Source organism: Chiloscyllium punctatum, chromosome 32 (assembly GCF_047496795.1).
Source record: "Chiloscyllium punctatum isolate Juve2018m chromosome 32, sChiPun1.3, whole genome shotgun sequence".
NCBI classification, from domain to species: Eukaryota; Metazoa; Chordata; class Chondrichthyes; order Orectolobiformes; family Hemiscylliidae; genus Chiloscyllium; species Chiloscyllium punctatum.
Genome location: NC_092770.1, coordinates 33,746,990 through 33,768,304, shown reverse-complemented (window position 1 = coordinate 33,768,304; position 21,315 = coordinate 33,746,990). Strand labels below are relative to the sequence as shown.

Genomic DNA, 21,315 nt, shown 5'->3' with positions numbered 1-21,315 from the left:
CATTGCTCGTTCATCGAGCATTGCAGCTCTGAGTGAGGTCTGCTGATAAATAATGTTACTACCTCCGGTTTTTTTTAGTGGAATGGTATAGTGAAACTTTAATGACCAAAGATTGGCTGGAACTCTACTTCAGCATATCAACTATTTCCATCGAGATGATTGGTGATTTTCTGCTTGAATGATTTTGTCATTAGCCATTATTGTTAATAAAAGTGGTCTGTTTGTGCATTCAGTGCTGTTTCCAATAACAACACAAACAGCCTTAGCCAGGCACCCAATTGAGTTATTGTGGTGTGTCTTGGGGGCTCTTTGTGGGTTAAGAGGCCCCACTGGAATTCAGGGTCTTTATAAGATTATTGATTATTCAACGTTCTATGAACTATTTACTATTTAGGATAAGGATTACACAGTAACAGGTCTCTTCAGTATCTCTCTATCGTGTGATCACTTATCTAATTATTAACATTCACAACCTATTTACATCTTTGACTATTAATCCTTTACATGGCATCCCCCAAGACACTGTCTTTATTCAATATGTATTTAGAGTCACAGAGACATAGAGATGTGCAGCACAGAAACAGACCGTTCAGTCCAACCCGTCCATGCCAAACAGATATCCCAACCCAATGCAGTCCCATTTGCCAGCACGTGGCCTCAATCCCTCCAAACCCTTCCTACTCATATACCCATCCAAATACCTTTTAAATGTTGCAATTGTACCAGCCTCCACTGCTTTTCCTGCAGCACAGTGTCCTGTACAGCCGCAACATGACCTCCCAACTCCTGTACTCAATACTCTGACCACTAAAGGAAAGCATACCAAATGCCTTCTTCACTATCCTATCTACCTGTGACTCCACTTTCAAGGAGCTATGAACCTGCACTCCAAGGTCTCTTTGTTCAGCAACACTCCCTAGGACCTTACCATTAAGTGTATAAGTCCTGCTAAGATTCCCAAATTGCAACACCTTGCATTTATCTCCTCAGCCCATTTGCCTATCTAATCAAGATCCTGCTGTACTCTGTCCACTACACCTCCAATTTTGGTGTCATCAGCAAACTTACTAACTATATGTTCACATCCAAATCATTTGTATAAATGTCAAAAAGTAGTGGCTCCAGCATCGATCTTTGTGGCACTCCAGGTTCCTCCAACATTTCTCCCAAAGGCTGTTTGCCATGGGTAAACATCCTGCTGGTTTCACCAATCTCCCTGATCTCATTCATAGTTCCTCTGGAGGTGATTCGGGATCTGTGTTTACCAAGATTTCAGTCACACTCTGTTAATCGTTGTTTAATCATCAGAACCTGCCATCTCTTTGCCCATGTTCTCTTGCTGGATGTCTGTATCACTTGTCCATCTGAAGAATGGTTTTCTTCTCAATGAAACTTCTCAATGTTTCTGTTTCATGTTCATCTTCCATTCTCCTGCTGTGAGTTTCTGTGAATGAATTTTCACCTCTTCATCGATTTTCTGAACTTGTGAAGGATGTAAAAACCTTACCTTCTTCACTAATGCACTTGTCCTCTCAAATTAATTGTTCACTTGGAATTCTTGATAAAGTATCTGTAGTGGTTTGATACTTTCCTGAAATGTATTCTGCCGCGCTACAGTATCTCAGTAACTTTAATCAGAAAGTTATATGCCCTGAGGCACATTATCAATTTCCTTGGTGTTCAAGGATTATACCAGACTCAAAACATTAACTCAGTCTCTCTCTCTCTCTCCACAGCTGTGGTCAGAGCTGCTGAGTTTCTCCAGCAATTTCTGCTTTTCTTTCAGATGTCCAACATCTTCATTACCAATGGCTCGGGATGGGTTTCTACCTCATATTTCAAACTCTGGGATGTGTTTGAAACATTTCTTGTATGCCCGTGTAGCTGCTAGTACTTCAGTCTCAATCATGACGTCCTCATGTTCCATTTCTCTTCAAGATCTGGAGTCTGGATTATTTTCCCCACCTTTTCAGGTTTTGGAACAGTGCTGCCAACTTGATGAAGCTTCAGCTGCTGCTATTGTTGGTCGTTTAGTTTCTGCGCAGTGAGACATTCTCATGAGCATTGTTACAACATGGCGGTGAACCCTCCTGCTAATTAAACCGAACACCCCGAAAAACTCACCTCCCCTCGTGATCTGTTAAAGTATGAACTCCCAATTCTACTATTTAAAGGAAAAAAATATCAATTTATTCTTTAACTCTAAAAGTGAACGTTAAACAACAATTAATTACAGCTCGAAGCCTCCTTTCTCCTAACTGCTTGTCATCTGCCTCCAACTCCACAACAATATATTGCTCAATAACCACCCGTATTAAAATTACATCAACTTCATTTCAAAACCACACAGTGGCTGTTGTCTCCAGTATCTCTCTTCCTCTGGTTGTAGATCTCCCTGGGTCATCTTTGGTCTTTCGCTTCAAAGATGTTTCAGATGAAAAAGGTCCCTTTGATAGAGAGTGTGTTGCTGGCAGTTACTCTGGAAATGGCCCATGGTCTCTCTCTGGCTAACTCTCAAAAGCTTGCTTCTTTTTATGCCATCTCATTGGTTCGATGTTGGCTAAACAGTAAAATTAAAATTCGTCTGGGTGAAAGTGAGGACTGCAGATGCTGGAGATCAGAGTCGAGAGGGTGGTGCTAGAAAAACAGGTCAGGCAGCATCTGAGCAGCGGGGAAATCGATGTTTCAGGCAAGAGCCCCTCATTCCTGATGAAACACCTGCTGTGCTTTTCCAGTACCACACTCGACTTTTAGTATCCTGGGGCATAGTTTAAACTGATTGGTTAAATTCAAATTGTTGTGAAAACTTTGCAAGCAAAACTCACAGCTTGTTTCACAGCTAAATTTTTCATATTTTCAATTTTCCAGTACACTCTGAGACTGCTAGTCAGTCACATGACAGATGCCTGCAAGCTCTCAGTGCCAAAACAGCCTTCACTCTCTCTTCAAGGTACAGTGCACACCTTCAACTTCATAACAGCATTTCCTTTACCCTCCCAAAGGGCTCCTGCTGGCTCTCATACCAGCACCAAGGTGGATCCTGTCAGAAGAGTTATTGCGGTGTCTCATTTATTTGTGCAAAATTTGGTGAAAATGTTCCCACTTGGTCGCCTGTTCCCAGAAACCCCTGCAGTTCTGTGATCTTTCAGCCTGATGGAAATTCTTTGATAGCCTTGGTCTTCTGAGGCTCTGCTGTCACACTCTTTACATGGTCAGTAGATCGTGTTGGGAGGAGGTTGTGAGGCAGTTTTGATCCCTGGCTTCAAGCAAGATATTATTTCACTGGAGGCAGTTGGATTCACTAGGGATGATTCCCGGGATGGAGCGGTTGTCTTATGAGCAAAGGCCAAACAAGTTGGGACTCTACTCCTTGGAGGTTAGAGGAATGAGAGGTGATCTCTTTAAAATATATTGGATTCTTACCAGGCTTGACAGGGTTGAGTGGAGTAGATTTTATGTGTCATTTCTCCCATATACGGCTGACCCAGTAAAAATGAGACAGTGTTCCTCCAGGATTGAACAGCACAAACTACACACTCGTACAAAGGGTGGCATAAAGTGGAAAAGGAGTACAAAACACGCAGGTTACAGTGTAATAGAGGAATGATAAATAACAAAGTTAAAAATCACACAACACCAGGTTATAGTCCAACAGGTTTAATTGGAAGCACTAGCTTTCGGAGCGACGCTCCTTCATCAGGTGATTGTGATCGCTCCGAAAGCTAGTGTGCTTCCAATTAAACCTGTTGGACTATAACCTGGTGTTATGTGATTTTTAACTTTGTACACCCCAGTCCAACACCGGCATCTCCAAATCATGCTAAATAATAGACCTTGTTCTAGCAGCAATTCAAAGTCATGCAAAGAGTTTCAGATGGGAAAGAGTCTGATCATACAGTGTTAAGGAGCCTGATGGTCCGGGGGAAGAAACTGTTGCACAGTCTGGCAGTGAGAGACCAAATGCGCTGGTATCTTCTGGCGGGTGGGAGAAGAGTTTGGGTGAGGGGTGTGTGGGGCCTTCCACAATGCTCTTAGCCTTTTGGATGCAGCGTGTGGTCTAAGTGTCTGTAATGGAGGGGAGACAGACCCCAATGATCCTCTCAGCTGTCCTCACTATCCCTTGTAGGGTCTTACAATCCAAGATGGTGCAATTCCCGAACCAGGCAGTGATGCAGCAGCTCAGGCTAATCTCAATGAACCCTCTGTAGGATGTGGTGAGGATGGGGGTGTGGGAGGTGGGCTTTTCTCAGCCTGCGCAGGAAGTAGAGACACTACTGGGCTTTCTTGGCAATGGAACCGGTGTTGAGGCTCGAGGTGAGATTCTCCACCAGGTGGGCACCAAGACACTTGATGCTCTTCATAATCTCCACGGGGGAACCGTCAATGTCCAGCCGAGAGTGGTCACTCAGTGCCTCCTGAAGTCCAACAACCATCTCTTTCATTTTATCCTTGTTCAAAGGCAGGTTGTTGGCTCTGCACCAGTCCGTTAGCCACAGCGCCTCCTCTCTGCATGCTGACTCATCGTTCCTGCTGATGAAACCCACTACAGTCGTGTCGTCAATGAACTTGATGATGTGATTCGAGCTGTGCATCGCTGCCAGGTCGTGTGTCAGCAGGTGAACAGCAGTGGCCTGAGCACACAGCCCTGGGGGGATCCCCGTGCTCAGTGTGATGGTGTTGGAGATGCTGTTCCCAATCCGGACTGACTGAGGTCTTCCAGTCAGGAAATCCGGGATCCGGTTGCAGAGGGAGGGATTCAGGCCCAGCTGACTCAGCTTTCCAATCAGGTGCTGAGGAATGATAGTGTTAAATGCAGAACTGGAGTCTATGACCAGTAACCTCAAATAGGTGTCTTTCTTCTCCAGGTGGGTCAGTGTCAATACTGAGAGGGTGTTTCACCTCATGGGAGTGGCTAGGATCAGAGGGTACAGTCTCAGAATAAAGTGGCACCAATTTAAGACTGAGATGAGGAGGAATTTCTTCTCTCAGAGGGTTGTGAGTCTTTGGAACTCCTTCCCACAGAGAGCCATGGGGGCAGAACCCTCGTGTAGATTTAAGCCTGAGTCAGATTCTTGATTAGTCAGAGAATAAAGGGTTACAGGGAAAGGGCAGGAAAGTGGATGTGAGGAATGTCAGATCAGCCATGATCCCATTGAATGGTGGAGCAGACTTGAGGGACTGAATGGCCTACTCCTGCTCCTGTTTCTTGTTGTCCTACTGCCTTATGGTGAGAACTCACATCCCTGCTCTTCACATTCCATTAGGTTCAACTGTGGCTGAGCCATGAATTAAAATGTCATCTACACTCCCCCAATCCCTCTCACTGATTGCCATTGTCCTCATGTCCAGACGGTGTGATGAATAGGGCAGAATGGTGGCTCAGTGGTTAGCACTGTTGCCTCACAGTGCCAGGGACCTGGGTTCAATTCCAGCCTCGGCTGATTGTCTGTGTGGAGTTTGCACATTCTCCCCGTGTCTGCGTGGGTTTCGTCTGGTTCCTTCACACAATCCAAAGATGTGCAGGTCAAGCGAATTGGCCATAGTGTTCAGGGATGTGTAGGTTAGGTGCATTAGTCAGGGGTAAATGTAGGGGAATGGGTCTAGATGGGTTACTCTTCGGGCAGTCTGTGTGGACTTGCTGGGCTGAAGGGTCTGTTTCTGTGCTGTGGGGATTGTATGAATGTTGTTAAGAATTTTGATTCTTCATCCAGTGGAAGCAAGCCTTAGGATCGTGTTTCATGAAAATGATTCTCTGCTTAACTTTGCCAAACAGCGAGAAATAAGGAAATCTCAACGCTTGTCATGTTTTCTGTGTGAGGAATTGGAGGCAAAAGTAGGGAAGTTATATTTCAGTTATACAGCGCATTGGTGGTCCCAACACTGAGCCTTGAGGAACTCCACTTGTCACCGGCTGCCATCCTGTGGAGGGCCCTTTTATCCCTACTCTCTGCTTGCTATCAGACAGCCAAGCTTCTATCCATGCTAGCACCTTGTCTCTAACACCATGGACCATCTTACGCATGGGCCTTGTGTGTGACATCTTGTCAAAGGCCTTCTGGAAGTCCAGGTAGATAACATCCAATGGATCTCCTTGGTCTAACCTGCTCATTACTTCCTCAAAGAATTCTGGGTCACTGGATCTGAAACCTGAACTCTGATTTCTCTCTAGAGATGCTGCCAGACGTGCTGAGCTTTTCTGTTTTTTTGTTGGCTCATTCAGTTTTGTTTTGTGGCTGTTTGCTTCTTCAATCTTATAAATACATCACAGGCCCGTACAAGCTCTCCTGCTCAATGAAGAACTGTTTAAATTCGGAATAGCCCTGTAGAAACTCTCAGAGATTCCAGTCTGACAGTCAGCAGGTCTTTACCTTTCATTGAGTTTGTTGTTGAAGATCACCAGTGGCATGTGCATTGCTGTGACCTTGCCTTTGTTGTCCCCGAACTGAGTTATTGGTGTGTGTCTGGAGTCACATGTAGGCCAGACCAGCTCCCACCCTAAAGACCATTGTGAATAGGAGACTGTTTTATGATAATTGATGTTGGTTACATGGTTGACTAGTTCTATATAGGAGAAAGTGAGGCCTGCAGATGCTGGAGAGTCAGAGCTGATAAAGCATGGTGCTGGGAAACGTACAACAGGTCAGGCAGTACCCGAGGAGCAGGAGGGTTGACGTTTCAGGCAGAAACCCTTCATCAGGACTGGGGTCTTCAGGACTAACCAGTCCTGAAAAAGGTTAATTTTTAAAATTTCAGCCTTTGATATCCCCAGCCCCTGGATTCAGATGGTGGATATATGGAACGTTTCTTGATCCAATTTTTTAAACTATATCTGAGAGGACTGACACCACCTGCTCCAGGGTCACATTTAGTCTGGTCCCTGTTTACCTCTTTGTCAGCGTTCCTTCTACCTCAGAACATGTTTTCATTGCTGCCTGGTGCAACAGTCCCTTGGATATTGTTTGGTTTTGTTCTGTTTTGAGGTTCAGATCCTTTTACTGTGACAGACCCACTGCATTTTGGCAGTCATGATTCGGAGATGCTGGTGCTGGACTGGGGTGGACAAAGTTAAAAATCACCCAACACCAGGTTAGAGTCCAACAGGTTTAATTGGAAGCACTAGCTTTCGGAGCGACGCTCCTTCATCAGGTGGTTGTGGAGAACACAATTGTAAGGCACAGAATTTAGAGCAAAAGTTTGCAGTGTGATGTAACCGGAATTATATATTGAAAAAGACTTGGATTGTTTGTTCAGTCTCTCATCTTTTAGAATGACCGTGTTGGTTTCAGTTCTTTCAAATGGATTGCATTTGCATTTTGGTAGAACAGTCTTTGTGCCGATGCAGTCTGTTTAGTCAGAACAAGCGCTCAGTGTAATGCTGTCTGCTGCCCTTTTGTTGCATTTCGCTGGCCTCTGAGCGGATACACTTTCACTTTTGCGTCCAGCCATTTGTCCTGCTTTTTTCCATAAAACCTCAGTATTCCCTCAAGCTGAGAGATCGTTCTCATTCCTTACATCAGCCCAACTCACTCATTTCATCTTTATTCTTGATGTCAGATCTTCCCGAGACTGTAAGATACCTGATTACAGCTCTCAAAACTCCAATAGTGATCTGATCTCTCCTCTAATCATCCTTTAATGTCCTATATTCACAGGTACCTGCTAAAAGAAATGGGTCATTGTTTGTTGAAAGCCTGATGTCTCTGGGTTTTATTTTCATTTATTAAAGGTTGCTGTCTCTTTGTTGGAGTCCATTGACATCGACATCATTGATCTGCTAATTTGTTAAAACATCATCCACAAAGGGAGGACATGCAGTGAGAGACTGACCTGGTCTATACTTGATTTGGCCACTAGCTCTGATATGTTCCTGTATTGAGTGTTATCTCCTGCACTAGTTCTGCCACTTTGCAGCTTTGTGTGGGTCTTTTCTCTGTTCAGAAGATTCCAGTCGGGGTCAGATCCTTTTGATTAGATTAGTTACAATGTGGAAACAGGCTCTTCGGCCCAACAAGTTCACACCGACCCGCCGAAGCGCAACCCACCCAGTCCCATTCCCCTACATTTACCCCTTCACCTAACACTACGGGCAATTTAGCATGGCCAATTCACCTAACCTGTACATTGTTTTGGATTGTGGGAGGAAACCGGAGCACCCGGAGGAAACCCACGCAGACACGGGGAGAATGTGCAAACTCCACACAGTCAGTCGCCTGAGGCAGGAATTGAACCCGGGTCTCTGGCGCTGTGAGGCAGCAGTGCTAGCCACTGTGCCACCGTGCTGCCCACTGCCATCGTGCCGCCCAATTTCCACAATTTCCCTTCGTTTGCTCTTCTCACTGTTTCGATTTTCTTTCACTATCAGCGTGTTGTTGACTGCATCTCAGTTGCTGGATTTTTGGTGAGGCTCTCCCCTTTGCTCTCTCACTCACTGCCGCTGTGTTCTTGTGTCATGAGATTTGGATGAGGTCAATTTTTCTGCATCGCTTCAGGACAGTTTCTGGCATCAAAGGTCATTTTAAGATGACAGTTAATTTTATTATTTCTATTTCTCCACCATTGCATCATTGACGTAGTTGGCTATTTACATCTTTGAGTATTAACCCTTTATATCTACACTGCACATGACAGTTTGGGGAACACAACAAGATCTATCCAGTCTCAGCCCTTGGGTTTGGAGGGTGCTATTGGATTCAGGAAACAACCTAGATACAGATGCTCGGGGTTTAGGGGCAATTGGATGGGTATAAATTTATGACCCTGACTTTAACCTGTTTTAGTATTCTTAACAACAACAACTTGTCATTTCTATGCTGCAAAATGTTTCACTGCATATTTGACCACCATCAGTTGGTCGAAAGCTTAACCAAAGAGTTAAAAGATTTAAAATGGACCTGGGGGGGCAACTTTTTCACACTGAGGGTTGTGTGTGTATGGAGTGAGCTGCAAGAAGAAGTGGTGGAGGCTGGTACAACGACATCTTGATCGGTGCATGAATAGGGAGGGTTTAGAGGAATATGGGCTAATGGGACTAGATTAGGTTAGGAAACTCTTTCAGCATGGATGAATTGGACAGGTGTCCATGCTGTACATCTTTATGACTCTATAAATGCCTTTTGAAAGGAGCAGAGAGATATAAAGCGTTTGGGAGGTAGAAGGGGATTGAATGGTGGACCAGGCTCGAGGGGCTGAATGGCCTCCTCCTGTTCCCGTTTCTGATGGTCTTATTGATTGCCAATGGTGGAACAGTTAAAGCCAGGAATGCTCAAGAGGAAGAACATTTCCAGAATGATGTCACCATTTGATATTGTTTAATTTATTCATGGGCTGTGGACCTAGCTGGTTAGACCAGCCATTGGCTACATTAACATTTAATGGAGCCAACCACAGTGCCGTGTGTCACATGTAGGCTAGACCAGGTTAGGGTGGCAGATTTCCTTCCCAGGAGGGCATTAGTGAACCAGATGGGTCTTAATGACAATCAAAGGTGATTGAACCATCACTGTTAGATCAGCTTTTTAATCCAGATTTTCACTGAATTCAAATTTCACCATCTGCCATGATGGGATTTGAACCCATGTCCCTAGTGCATTGGCCTGCTGAAGTTGGGGGGTGCTGGGGGGATTGGTTTGTATTATTATCCGGTTGCATTGCCCTAACACCATGAAATGCATCCTCCTTTCATCTCTCCCCTACCATCTCCCTCAGTCTCTCACCTTTCTCTCGAACTGGGCGTCCTGTAAAATAGTTGTATGTTCCCTCGAGTCATTTTTAAATCCTTCTAATCATCTCAGTGAGATCATTATTTCCAGCTATTCTATCAATCAGATTGTAGCTTATTCAAAGCATGAATTTGATTCCTTCTGATGCAAGCATTTTGTTATGATTTCCACCTTACTTTTTTTCATAGTTCTGCAGGAGAGTTTGCTGCTTTAACCTTCCAATTTTAGCTTCCCAGCTATATCTGTATAGCCCCTTCAATGTAGGATACAAAACTCCTCACAGCAACACTAATCACCCAAGATTTCACACTGAGCTCCATAATAAGACAGATGGTCAAAGGTTTGGGCAAAGAATGAGGATTTAAGGGGTATCTTGAAGGAGGTGAACTTGTGAGGGGAGTGCTACAGGGAGGGAATTCCAGAGTTTAGGATCCAGCAGTTAAAATTAACAATGATTTGAAGGAAATTCAGGATACTCAGGAGGTGAGAACTGGAAAATAATTCTTTTCACACTAACTGGAGTGTTTTTCTATCAGCATTTTTGATTTCTGATTGCCAAAAGTTTAATTTTTATAAGCACAATTTAATTGTCTGTATTTGAAGTCTCCTGGTGAAGGTGAGATCTAATTGGATCAGTGCAGTGAGATTCCATCAAGGTTGGAACTGGCCTTAACCAGATGGACTGGTTAAGGCTTCATTTCAGGAAAGCTTCAAGTTTTTCAATAATGCAGCCTCACCCCAATCAGGTTCACCCTCAGTTTAATTGAGGATGGTTTTCTTGAAGAATGTGGACCCATCCCTTTATCGTAGTTTCATTCTTTCCAAGATGTTCATCTCATTTATGTCTGCCCTGGGCAAATCAAAATTCAACAAAGCCTCCTACCAGTAGCTGTCCACTTTTTTCTCAAATCGTTCTACCCCAGCAGTCGTGACTGACTCATTCTCTGCTCCTTTATCAGTTTAAGTGAAACATTTCCTGGAGTTCTGATATCTCTCTTTTCCTTTAATGACTGCCGTCATCCAATTCTGTGCACTGGATCTTTGTCTATGTTCGTCCTAGCCCTTAGCAGTCTTTGTGTGGTCCTGTACCACAGTGGTGCAATTTCATTTTCTCCATGTTTGTTACAGGGGTAAAGAATGGTTCCTGAAATGTAACTATGGGGAAGCTAGTGGTTATGGTACTGGGGCTGGGATTGATCAACAACTTCAACTGGCCCAGTCCTCCAGAGACTTCAGATACACATGTTTAACTAGCACCTCAGAATTTAGGAGATTGAAATAGAATGTATTGAATAAACCTGGAATTAAAAGCTATTCCCAGTAATGATGATAATATAAATACTGGATTGTTGTTTAAAAACAAAATCTGGTTCATTAATGTCTTTTGGAGATAAAATCTGCTATCCTTACCTGGTCTGGCCTACATATGACTCCAGACCCACCCCAATGTAGTTGATTCTCAGCTACACTCGGGAGACTCTGTTACATTAAAGAAGGTGGCTCACTCTTACTCAGTTTCAAAGGGATGGCACTAAATGGCCAAGAAGAGCTGACCTCACCAGTGGCTCCCTTGTGCAGAATCTCCAAATCGAAGATGTTTCTGATGGGCCAAAAGGAAAAACAAAGAATTACATTGTGCAGCATTTCTCACAATCACTGGACATTTCTCACAATCACTGGACATTTCTCACAATCACTGGACATTTCTCACAATCACTGGACATTTCAGGATGTCTTACATCCATTGGAATCTAATCATTGTGGTAATAAAATCATAGCATTCAGCAACTTTTCACAACCAGCAACTTGGGAATGACCAGTAAAGATGGGGCTATGATGCTGACTGTGACTTAGAGCACCAGCAAGGATACACCATGTCTTCAGAAGAGCAGCATTGGATTTCCCAATCACCCCAGCACTTGAGCATAACTTCTACTCAACGTCTAGATGAAGACATTTCAGAAGATCCGTATATGGGCAGTAACGTTGATTTGGGCTGAATGGCCTATTTCACTGTTGTGCAGTCCATGGAAAATTGTGTTTCTATCTGTTTTCCAAAGGTATTCTTTAAATTCCTCAGGAGTTGAATTTCCAGCTTTCACCTTTGACCTTTGGTTTATTTTCAGCTACCAGTGTTCTTTGTTCCATTGCCTCCTGCAAGGATCTCCACACTCCCAGATCTCTAAAGCCTCAGCTGGAACTAGATTCCTCCTCTGATATACAAGTTTCTTTTTCGTCAACCTTTGAGTTGTTGAGTTTTGCCAAGATCAGAACCACCGTGTGATATAAACAGATACCTACCTGTCACCTCCCGTCTGCCTGACAGAGATTCCCTGTCCCTCCTCAGACTGCCAACCTCATTCCCTCAGTCACCACCAACCACACCATCGCTCAAACTGATTCTCACCTCGTTGGTTGGTTGGATCTTGCTCTGTGGAAAGTGACCGATGTATCTTATACTTTACAAGAGTGATGACATTTCCAAAGAATTTTATTGGCTGCAAAATGTTTTGCAACATCCTGAAACGTGCGACATATATGCAAGAGTTTTTGTTCTTGCTTACTTCCTTTCGAAGCTCCTCGGATGCTGCCTGAACTGCTGTGCTCTTCCAGCACCACTAATCCAGAGTCTGGTTTCCAGCCTCTGCAGTCATTGTTTTTATCTCTGTTCATATATGTCAGTCGTTCCTTTCTAGATTGATATTTGGCCCTGCTAAGTCCCACAAATTGCCCTCTTCAATCCCCTTTGACATCCCACTCTGCTGCAATGCAGACTCACACTCTCCAATCCCTAATCTCGTCACGCATCCCCCCCAATTCAAGATTTAGTTTCTATGGCGACCTGTTCAGGCATATGATGACACCCTTCTAGAGCAGGTGGGACTTGAACCCTCGAGTGTCCAGGTTCAGAGGTTGGGACAAAGCCACTGCGCCAGAAGAATTCTGTGGGACCAAGTTTAAAACCTGAGCTGACAGCCCTTTGGCTCAGTGATAATGCCCTTACCTCTGATCCAGAAGCCCTGAGTTCAGTTCCCATGTGCTCCAGCGAAGTGTCATTAATATCTCTGAACAGGTTAATCAGGAAAATTGGAGCAGTGAGCTGTTTCTAACCGACACATCACTTGGGCAGGAGGCTCACCAATCATTCAAACGGTCTGGTGAGTTTTGACATTTTGTTGTTGCAGTGGTTCATTACAATCAGGCTCCTTCCCACGGGAGCAGTCCCTGGCTCACCTCAGATGAGTGCTGCCTGGTGAACATATCTTTGACAGCAGGGTTCAGGGACTGAGTGGCCTCCTCAGGTGCTGAAGGTGTAATCATCTGATAACAATCAACTCATATGAACAAACTATCAGTGACTACACTGATATAGAAATTAGGATGAATCTGTCAGTGTTGAGGGAGTGCCGCACTGTCAGAGGATCAGTGCTGAGGGAGTGCCGCACTGTCAGAGGGTCAGTGCTGAGGGAGTGCCGCACTGTCAGAGGATCAGTGCTGAGGGAGTGCCGCACTGTCAGAGGGTCAGTGCTGAGGGAGTGCCGCACTGTCAGAGGATCAGTGCTGAGGGAGTGCCGCACTGTCAGAGGATCAGTGCTGAGGGAGTGCCGCACTGTCAGAGGATCAGTGCTGAGGGAGTGCTGCACTGTCAGAGGATCAGTGCTGATGGAGTGCCGCACTGTCAGAGGGTCAGTACTGAGGGAATGCTGCACTGTCAGAGGGTCAGTGCTGATGGAGTGCCGCACTGTCAGAGGGTCAGTACTGAGGGAGTGCTGCACTGTCAGAGGGTCAGTGCTGAGGGAGTGCCGCACTATCGGAGGGTCAGTACTGAGGGAATGCTGCACTGTCAGAGGGTCAGTACTGAGGGAGTGCTGCACTGTCGGAGGGTCAGCGCTGATGGAGTGCCGCATTGTCAGAGGGTCAGTGCTGAGGGAGTGGTCTGTCCTCACTGGAGCATAGGATGTGAACAGGTGACCTCACGGAGTTTTATAAAATCATGGGGAGCATAGACAAGGTGCATGACAATGCTCTTTCCCTGAGGTGAGGGAGGTTGAAGCTCGGAAGGTGTGTTTTGAAGGTGAGAGGAGAAAGATTTCACAAGGACATGTTCACAACCCTTTGCACAGAGGGTGGATTGGGAGTGAATTGAACCGCCAGTGAACGTGGTGGTGTGGGTACGGTTACAACATTTAAAAGGCATTTGGATAAGAATAGGAAGGGCTTGGAGGGATATGGGCCAAATGGCAGACATGTGGGATTCGTTTAGTTTGGGAAAATGGTCAGTATGGACTGGATAGGCTGAAGGGTCTGTTTCTGTGCTGTATAACTCTATGACTAATGGTTGTTGATGGTACAGTGTTTTGAGACAACGTGAGGTGCTATCTGAATGTAAGTCTCGGATGAATCTCTTTGATGCCTGATCCGACTAAACCAAAGATCACTGGGTCTCAGGTTTGAGGTTTTCCAATGTGTCTCTTTCGAGTCGGGAGTGACTGAACATTTCTTGACATTTTGCTTTTTATTTTCCTTTTGTTTCCAGAGTCACCCAAGACCCCTCCGTTACCGTCGGCCATGAATGGGAATTTGCCCCCGTCCCCTGATGTGGGGCAGTACCCGGCCTCTGCCATCCCTTCTCCGGGCAGTTGTAAACCCTGGCGGAGTAAATCGATGAATGTCAAACATGCTGCTACTTCCTCCATGCTTAGTGTGAAGGCGGCCAGTCCTGCCACCTCTCCCACTGCCCCCAGTGACCGGCTCCGAGCCCCTGATACCCCCAAGACCCCCTCGAATGGGCAGAAGTCCATGTTGGAGAAGTTCAAGCTGATCAACAACAGGATATCCTCGAGGCCTCCTGCCTGTCCGAGCTCCGGGGTCATGGAGGGATCAAGGGACGAGGGCACTCCCTCGGAGTGCGGTGAGGCTGGTGGAGGGGGCTCTACAGCTGGCAGTCCCAAGACGCAGTCAAAGGGGACGTCCCAAAGGGTGGGAGGTAAATCAGGAGGCAGTAAGAAGGTCTCACCGCCAGCCAGAGACAAGGAGGAGAAGGAGAAGAGTAAAGGAGTAAAAAGCTGCAAAGAGGAGAGAGTGAGTGAGGCGCCCAGGAAGAGTTCGAAAATCGCCAGCTTAATCCCGAAAGGAGGGAAGCCTGCAGGAGCCAAGAAGGAGATCCCTGCTTCCAGTGGGATTCCCAAACCAGGATCCAAGTTACCCACCGGGAAGTCGGGATCGGCGATGAAGGAAGTGGAGAAGTCTCGGGTGACCAAGGGGAGCTGTGGACAGGGGCTGCAGAAATCACAGGCCAATGGCAAAGTTTCCAGCTCCAGCAGTGTCACCTCCTTGGAGGGTAAAGGTGTGACCCAGGCCTCCTCACCCCCGTCCTCCCTCAGCACTGCCACTACGCCAGCTCCTGGAGTGGCCAGCAGTGGGCAGACTCCAGGCAATGTCATCGTACAGCTCCCTCAACCTCAGCAACAACACAGCCACCCCAACACTGCTACTGTCGCCCCCTTCATGTACAAGTAAGTACTGCACCACACTCTTACAATGATACAGCATTGGTTAGTTCAGTGGACTGGATGGCTAGTTTGTGTTACTGAGTGATGCCAACAGCGTGGGTTCAATTCCCAGACCAGCTGACGGCACCATGCAAGGACTCCTGTCTTGCCTGAGGTGTGGTGACTGTCAGGTTAAACTCACGCCCAGGTTATCTCTCTCCAATCAGAGAGCAGCCCAATGATCTGGTCAACTACAGCATTTTGAGGGCAGACTGAGACCCATCAGCCCACATGAATAAGTTCATATCCCTGATGTTATCACAGTGTATTCACATCTCCTGTTGTCCACTTCTCCCTCAAGTGTTTCCCCACCTTCACTCTCTGATATGTCAACACTAGTCCCCTGCAACAACCCACTGAGAGCCAGGAGGGTATTCACCCCCTCACTCTGGGCATGGTGCAGTGAAGTTCTCCTGAATTCCACTCACACTCATATGTAACAAAAACAGAAGTTGCTGGAGAAGCTCAACATGTCTGGCAGCATCTGTGGACAGGAATCAGAGTTAATGACCTTACCTCAGAATGGTTTTGTGTCTGTTACCGAGCAATGACCCCAGGTCCTGGTGAACCCCATAGTGGCAGTGTGGGGGGATGGGGGTTAGTTCAGGGCACCATCAGACCCACTGCCTTTTCATCACCCACCGCGAAGGGGAGGGGAGGCTCTTGTACAAGACTCCGGTGGGCTCCAGTGACTGACCGCTCCCAGGATCAACATTGCAGCATGTTGTCAGACAGGGGTGTCAGGTGATAAGTTACGCTTCCTCCTCAAACTCATTCAATACCAGATGCATCTCTCTGTCTGACCAATCAAACATCTGTGTCATTGTAAAACATCGATCAGGTCCTTCAAGTGGTGCACTGTCAGAGGGTCTGTGCTGAGGGAGTGTCGCACTGTCGGAGGGTCAGTGCTGAGGGAGTGCCGCACTGTCAGAGGGTCAGTGCTGAGGGAGTGCCGCACTGTCAGAGGGTCAGTGCTGAGGGAGTGCCGCACTGTCGGAGGGTCAGTGCTGAGGGAGTGCTGCACTGTCAGAGGGTCAGTGCTGAGGGAGTGCTGCACTGTCAGAGGGTCAGTGCTGAGGGAGTGCTGCGCTGTCAGAGGGTCAGTGCTGAGGGAGTGGCGCACTGTCGGAGGGTCAGTGCTGAGGGAGTGCCGCACTGTCAGAGGGTCAGTGCTGAGGGAGTGCCGCACTGTCAGAGGGTCAGTGCTGAGGGAGCGCTGCATTGTCGGAGGGTCCGTGCTGAGGGAGTGCCGCACTGTCAGAGGGTCAGTGCTGAGGGAGAGGGCACTGTCAGAGGGTCAGTGCTGAGGGAGAGGGCACTGTCAGAGGATCAGTGCTGAGGAGGTGCTGCATATCAGAGTGTCATTACTGAGGGAGAGGGTACTGTCAGAGGGTCAGTGCTGAGGGAGTGCCGCACTGTCGGAGGGTCAGTGCTGAGGGAGTGCCGCACTGTTGGATGTGTTGCCGGTGAGATTTGGTATTAAACTTGGATTGTGTCTGCTTTCTCACGTGAATGTAAATCTTTGCACTGGATTGGATGGAATATGTGGAGGAATGTTGTTCCCAGTGACCATAACCAATATTTCCTGAAATACTCACCTCACTGAAAATCAACAAGTTATTAGTCTTGTGTGTGGGATCTTGCTTTGTGTAAATTGGCTGCTGACGTTCCCCGCAGTCTGACACTGTGAAGCATTGTGGATCCCTCCATGTTATCAATGGTGACCATGAGATATCAGTCCTCCCTTCATCACAAGAGCTTCAAACTGAAACATTTCCAAGTGCTTCCCATTCTGACCTACCTGTTACAAGGAGTGTTTTATCCTTAATGTGTGTTACTGAATGCTTGGATCTGAACCGACAGTGTACATTAGGTGACAGCTGATGAAATGCTTTATTCGAGTTTAGTAAAATAAATCCTTTCAGCAGCTTGGCAATGTTTGCTTGGACAGGCTGTGTGAGGATCCTGCCAGTGAACATTAAATATTCCGTCTGCTCTTTCTGTCCCTCTCTTTGTTGTGAAGAAACACTATCCAGTTCTCCAAAGGTACGTGGAGTCCATTGTAGGAAAGCTGCTGATTGATGAAGTAATCTATTCGGTGGATTAAGGTGCAAGCGTTGAGGTAGTCTGCGAGTACTTTTCCACATAACGGCCAATTACTAACTTGAGAGGTTCCTGAAACAGAGCTCCTGTCAACTTCAAAAACAGGAGGACTGTGGCCCAAAGGACTGAGTAGTTTCTTCATGTCCCTATTTGTTCCTGATTCACCTCAATGTTCTGAAGTTCATATAAAGTGATTATAGTCCAGATGAGGATGGCTTGCCCCTGTTTTTATCAGCAGAGGTTCTGTTGAAGGTTCACTGGACTTGAAGTATGCTTTCTCTCCACGGATGCTGCCAGACCTGCTGAGTTTTTCCAACACTTTCTGTTTTCCCTTCAGATTTCCAGTATCCTCAGTTTGTTATCTGTGTTTCGAACAACGTGAGTTCTCATGTTGATAGCTGCCACATGGGACCATCACAGACAATTTCCAGCATCGGTTTACAGACTGGATCGAAGAGTTAAGGTCTCAGGAGAGTCTGAAAGGATGACAAGTGAGAGTTTCAGTGGAAGGGGAGAGAATTCCAAAGCTGAGATCCCAGGCAACTGAGGGCAAGGCCAGGATTAAACTCAGGGATTTTCAGGATCAGATTAGAGAGGGTTGTGTGGCCTTGAGAGGTTACAGAGATACAATGGCATCAGGACATAAAGGTGCAGATTTTAAAAGCTGGAGTGTTGCTTGTCTGGGCACCAATGTAGGTCAGCGCACAGCACTAACTTAGGAGTAGAGAGAGATTGGCTGGAAGCCAAAGGCAACAGGAAGATGAAGAGTCTAAGCACAGAACAGATCAAGCTGAACCGATTGGATATGTTTTGATTTCCTATTTCTAGCTCCTTACACTCCTGTGTATAAAACCATGTTCTTGCACAGCGCTGCTTTTTTTTTACCTCCCTGTGCTCTTCACTCATGACAAATATTTGCAGTTCTTTTGTGAGCCATTAATGTAGAACTAAAGACAGAGAACGCCTTTCACATTCTCAGGTCATCCAAAGGCACATCCAGGGGCATGCAGCCAACTGTACACAGCAGGATCCCAGCGGATGCGACGTAGACATCTCTTTTACTGATGTTGATTAAAGGAAAGTTGTTCAGAGTTCCAGCTGTCCAGCTGTAATTCTGTTAAATCTCTCATCAAAATGGGAGTCAGCATCTCTGTTTCAGCTTTCAGTATGTAGATGTTCAGAAACACACTGTGAGTGTGGGTCTGTCTGAATTTTATGGTTTAATTTCTGGAGTGGGGGTTGAACCCTCAACCAGTTGGTTCTGAGGTATCAGTGCTGTGTACTGCCCTGCAGCTCATGCTGTGTCGATGACAGTGGGACATACTCTGACAGATCTTTGCAACACAGGGCAAGCTACACTCAGAGGAACTGAGTCTCCATCTCACAGTCAGCCAATCCTGTGAAGGTACTAGGTGATGGTCTTACATAGATCAGAGAACATCGAACAGTTCAGCACAGTACAGGCCCTTCGGTCTTCCATGGTGTGTCAATCTTTTATCCTACTCTAAGATCAGACTAACCCCCTTCATTATACTGTCATCCATGAGCCTATCCAAGAGTCGCTTAAATGTCCCTAATGTCTCTGACTCTACTACCACAGCTGGCAGTGCATTCCACACCCCACCACTCTCTGTGTAAAGAACCGACCTCTGACATCTCCCCTAAACCTTTCTCCAATCACCTTAAAATTATGTCCCCTTGTGATAGACATTTCTGCCCTGGGGCAAAGTCTCTGGCTATCCACTCTATCTCTGCCTCTCATCATCTTGCACACCTCTATCAAGTCACCTCTTATCCTTCTTCACTTCAATGAGAAAAGCCCGAGCTCCATCAACCTTTCTCCATAAGACATTCCCTCCATTCCAGGCAGCATCCTGGTCAATCTCCTCTGCACCCTCTCTAAAGCTTCCACATCCTTCCTATAATGAGGTGACCAGAACTGAACACAATACTCCACGTGTGATCTAAACAGGGCTTTAAGGAGCTGCAGCATAACCTCACTGCCCTTAAACTCAATCCCTCTGCTAATGAAATCCAACACACCATGTGCCCTCCTCACAGCGCCAGAGACCCGGGTTCAATTCCTGCCTCAGGCGACTGACTGTGTGGAGTTTGCACATTCTCCCCGTGTCTGTGTGGGTTTCCTCCGGGTGCTCCAGTTTCCTCCCAAGGTCCAAAAATGAGCAGGTTAGGTGAATTGGCCATGCTAAATTGCCTGTAGTGTTAGGTAAGGGGTAAATGTAGGGGAATGGGCCTGGGTGAGTTGCGCTTCGGTGGGTCGGTGTGGACTTGTTGGGCCAAAGGGCCTGTTTCCACACTGTAAGTAATCTAATCTAATCTAATCTAATCAACCCCTACCAACTTGGGTGGCAACTTCGAGGGACCTATGAACATGGACCCCAAGATCCTTCTGTTCCTCCACACTGCCAGGAATCCTGCCTTTAACCGTGTATTCTGCATTCAAATTCAACCTTCCAAAATAAATCACTTCACACTTTTCCAAGTTGAACTCCATCTGCCACTTCTCAGCCCAGCTCCACATCCTGTCAATGTCCCATTGCAACCTACAGCAGCCCTCCACACTATCCACCACTCCACTAATCTTCATGTCATCGGCAAACTTCCTAACCTACCCTTCCACTTCCTCATCCAAGTCTTTTATAAAAATTTACAAAAAGCAGAGGTCCCAGAACCGATCCCTGTGGGACATCACTGGTCACTGAGCTCCAGGCTGAATACTTTCCATCTACCACCACCCTCTGTCTTCAATGGGCCAGCCACTTCTGTATCCAGACAGACAGGTTTCCTTGTATCCCATGCCTCCTTACATTCTGAATGAGCTTAACAAGGGGAACCTTATCAAATGCTTTGCTAAAATCCACGTACACCACATCCACTGCTCTACCTTCATCAATGTGTTTTGTCACTTGCTCAAAGAATTCAATGAGTCTTCTAAGGCATGACCTGCCCCTCACAAAGACATGCTGCCTATCTCTCTGCTTTTCCGAATAATCATAAATCCTGGCTTTCAAAATCCTCTCTGATAATTTACCTACAGCAGATGTAAGACTGACTGGTCTGTAATTCCCAGATTTATCCCTACTTCCTTTCTTGAACAAGGGAATAACATTTGCCACCCTCCAATCATCTGGCACTACTCCAGAGGATGCAAAGATCATCGCCAAAGGCGCAGCAATCTCTTCCCTCACTTCTGTAGGAACCGAGGGTATATCCCGTCTGGCCCAGGGGATTTGTCTGTCCTTATGTCTTGTCTTCCTTTGCAGTTTAACTGAGTGATGGAATTATTAATCACAGAAAAATGGGGATTGATTCAGAAGAGTCAGCATGGATTTGTTGAGTAAAAATAAAAGAGCTTCCTGGGAATGTTTGAAGCAGTAACATGGGAGGATTGTAAACTGTAAGGGGGATGGTGTCGAACTTCAGAAAGACTTTGGTGGAGAGGTGGCAAATGTGGGTCAATGCAGAGAAGTGTGTGAGAAGGCATAAGGAACATGGAGATAGAGAATAAAGTAAAAGGTATGATTCTAAAAGGGCTGGAGGAGCAGAAGGAGCTGAAGGTGTATGTGCACAGAGCATTGAAGGTGGCGGGATGGGTAGAGTGACCTATTCATAAAGCATAGAGAGCTTTGAATGGATATTTAAATACAAACAGTGTGCAGGGTTACAAATAAGTGACAGAAGATTGACACCAAGTTAAACTGCTGAGATAAATATGATGAGCAACAGGACCTCCTTCTGCACCCCGATCTTGTGTGATTCTGAGTGCCCACTGGGTTGTGTCAGAGAGACCATGCAAGCTGATTAGCAGCTTCCTTTCCCTGGGAAATACGTACAGCCAACAAGTACAAGAGCAGAGGGCTTCTCATTCCTGGAACCATTCCTGTAAATCACTTGGAATCATAGATTCTGCACTCTCTCCA

At 46.2% G+C, this 21,315-nt stretch overlaps 1 protein-coding gene across 14 annotated transcripts in view; it reads left to right on the top strand.

Moving 5' to 3' along the window:
• The window catches only part of nav3 (neuron navigator 3), a 927,909-nt gene that overhangs the window by 658,317 nt on the left and 248,277 nt on the right, over nucleotides 1-21,315 (top strand). For all 14 annotated transcript variants that reach the window (XM_072552054.1, XM_072552051.1, XM_072552053.1 and 11 more), the window contains one exon: nucleotides 14,257-15,235. In XM_072552054.1, coding sequence (XP_072408155.1) covers nucleotides 14,257-15,235 — 979 coding nt within the window. The remainder of the gene's footprint in view (nucleotides 1-14,256; nucleotides 15,236-21,315) is intronic.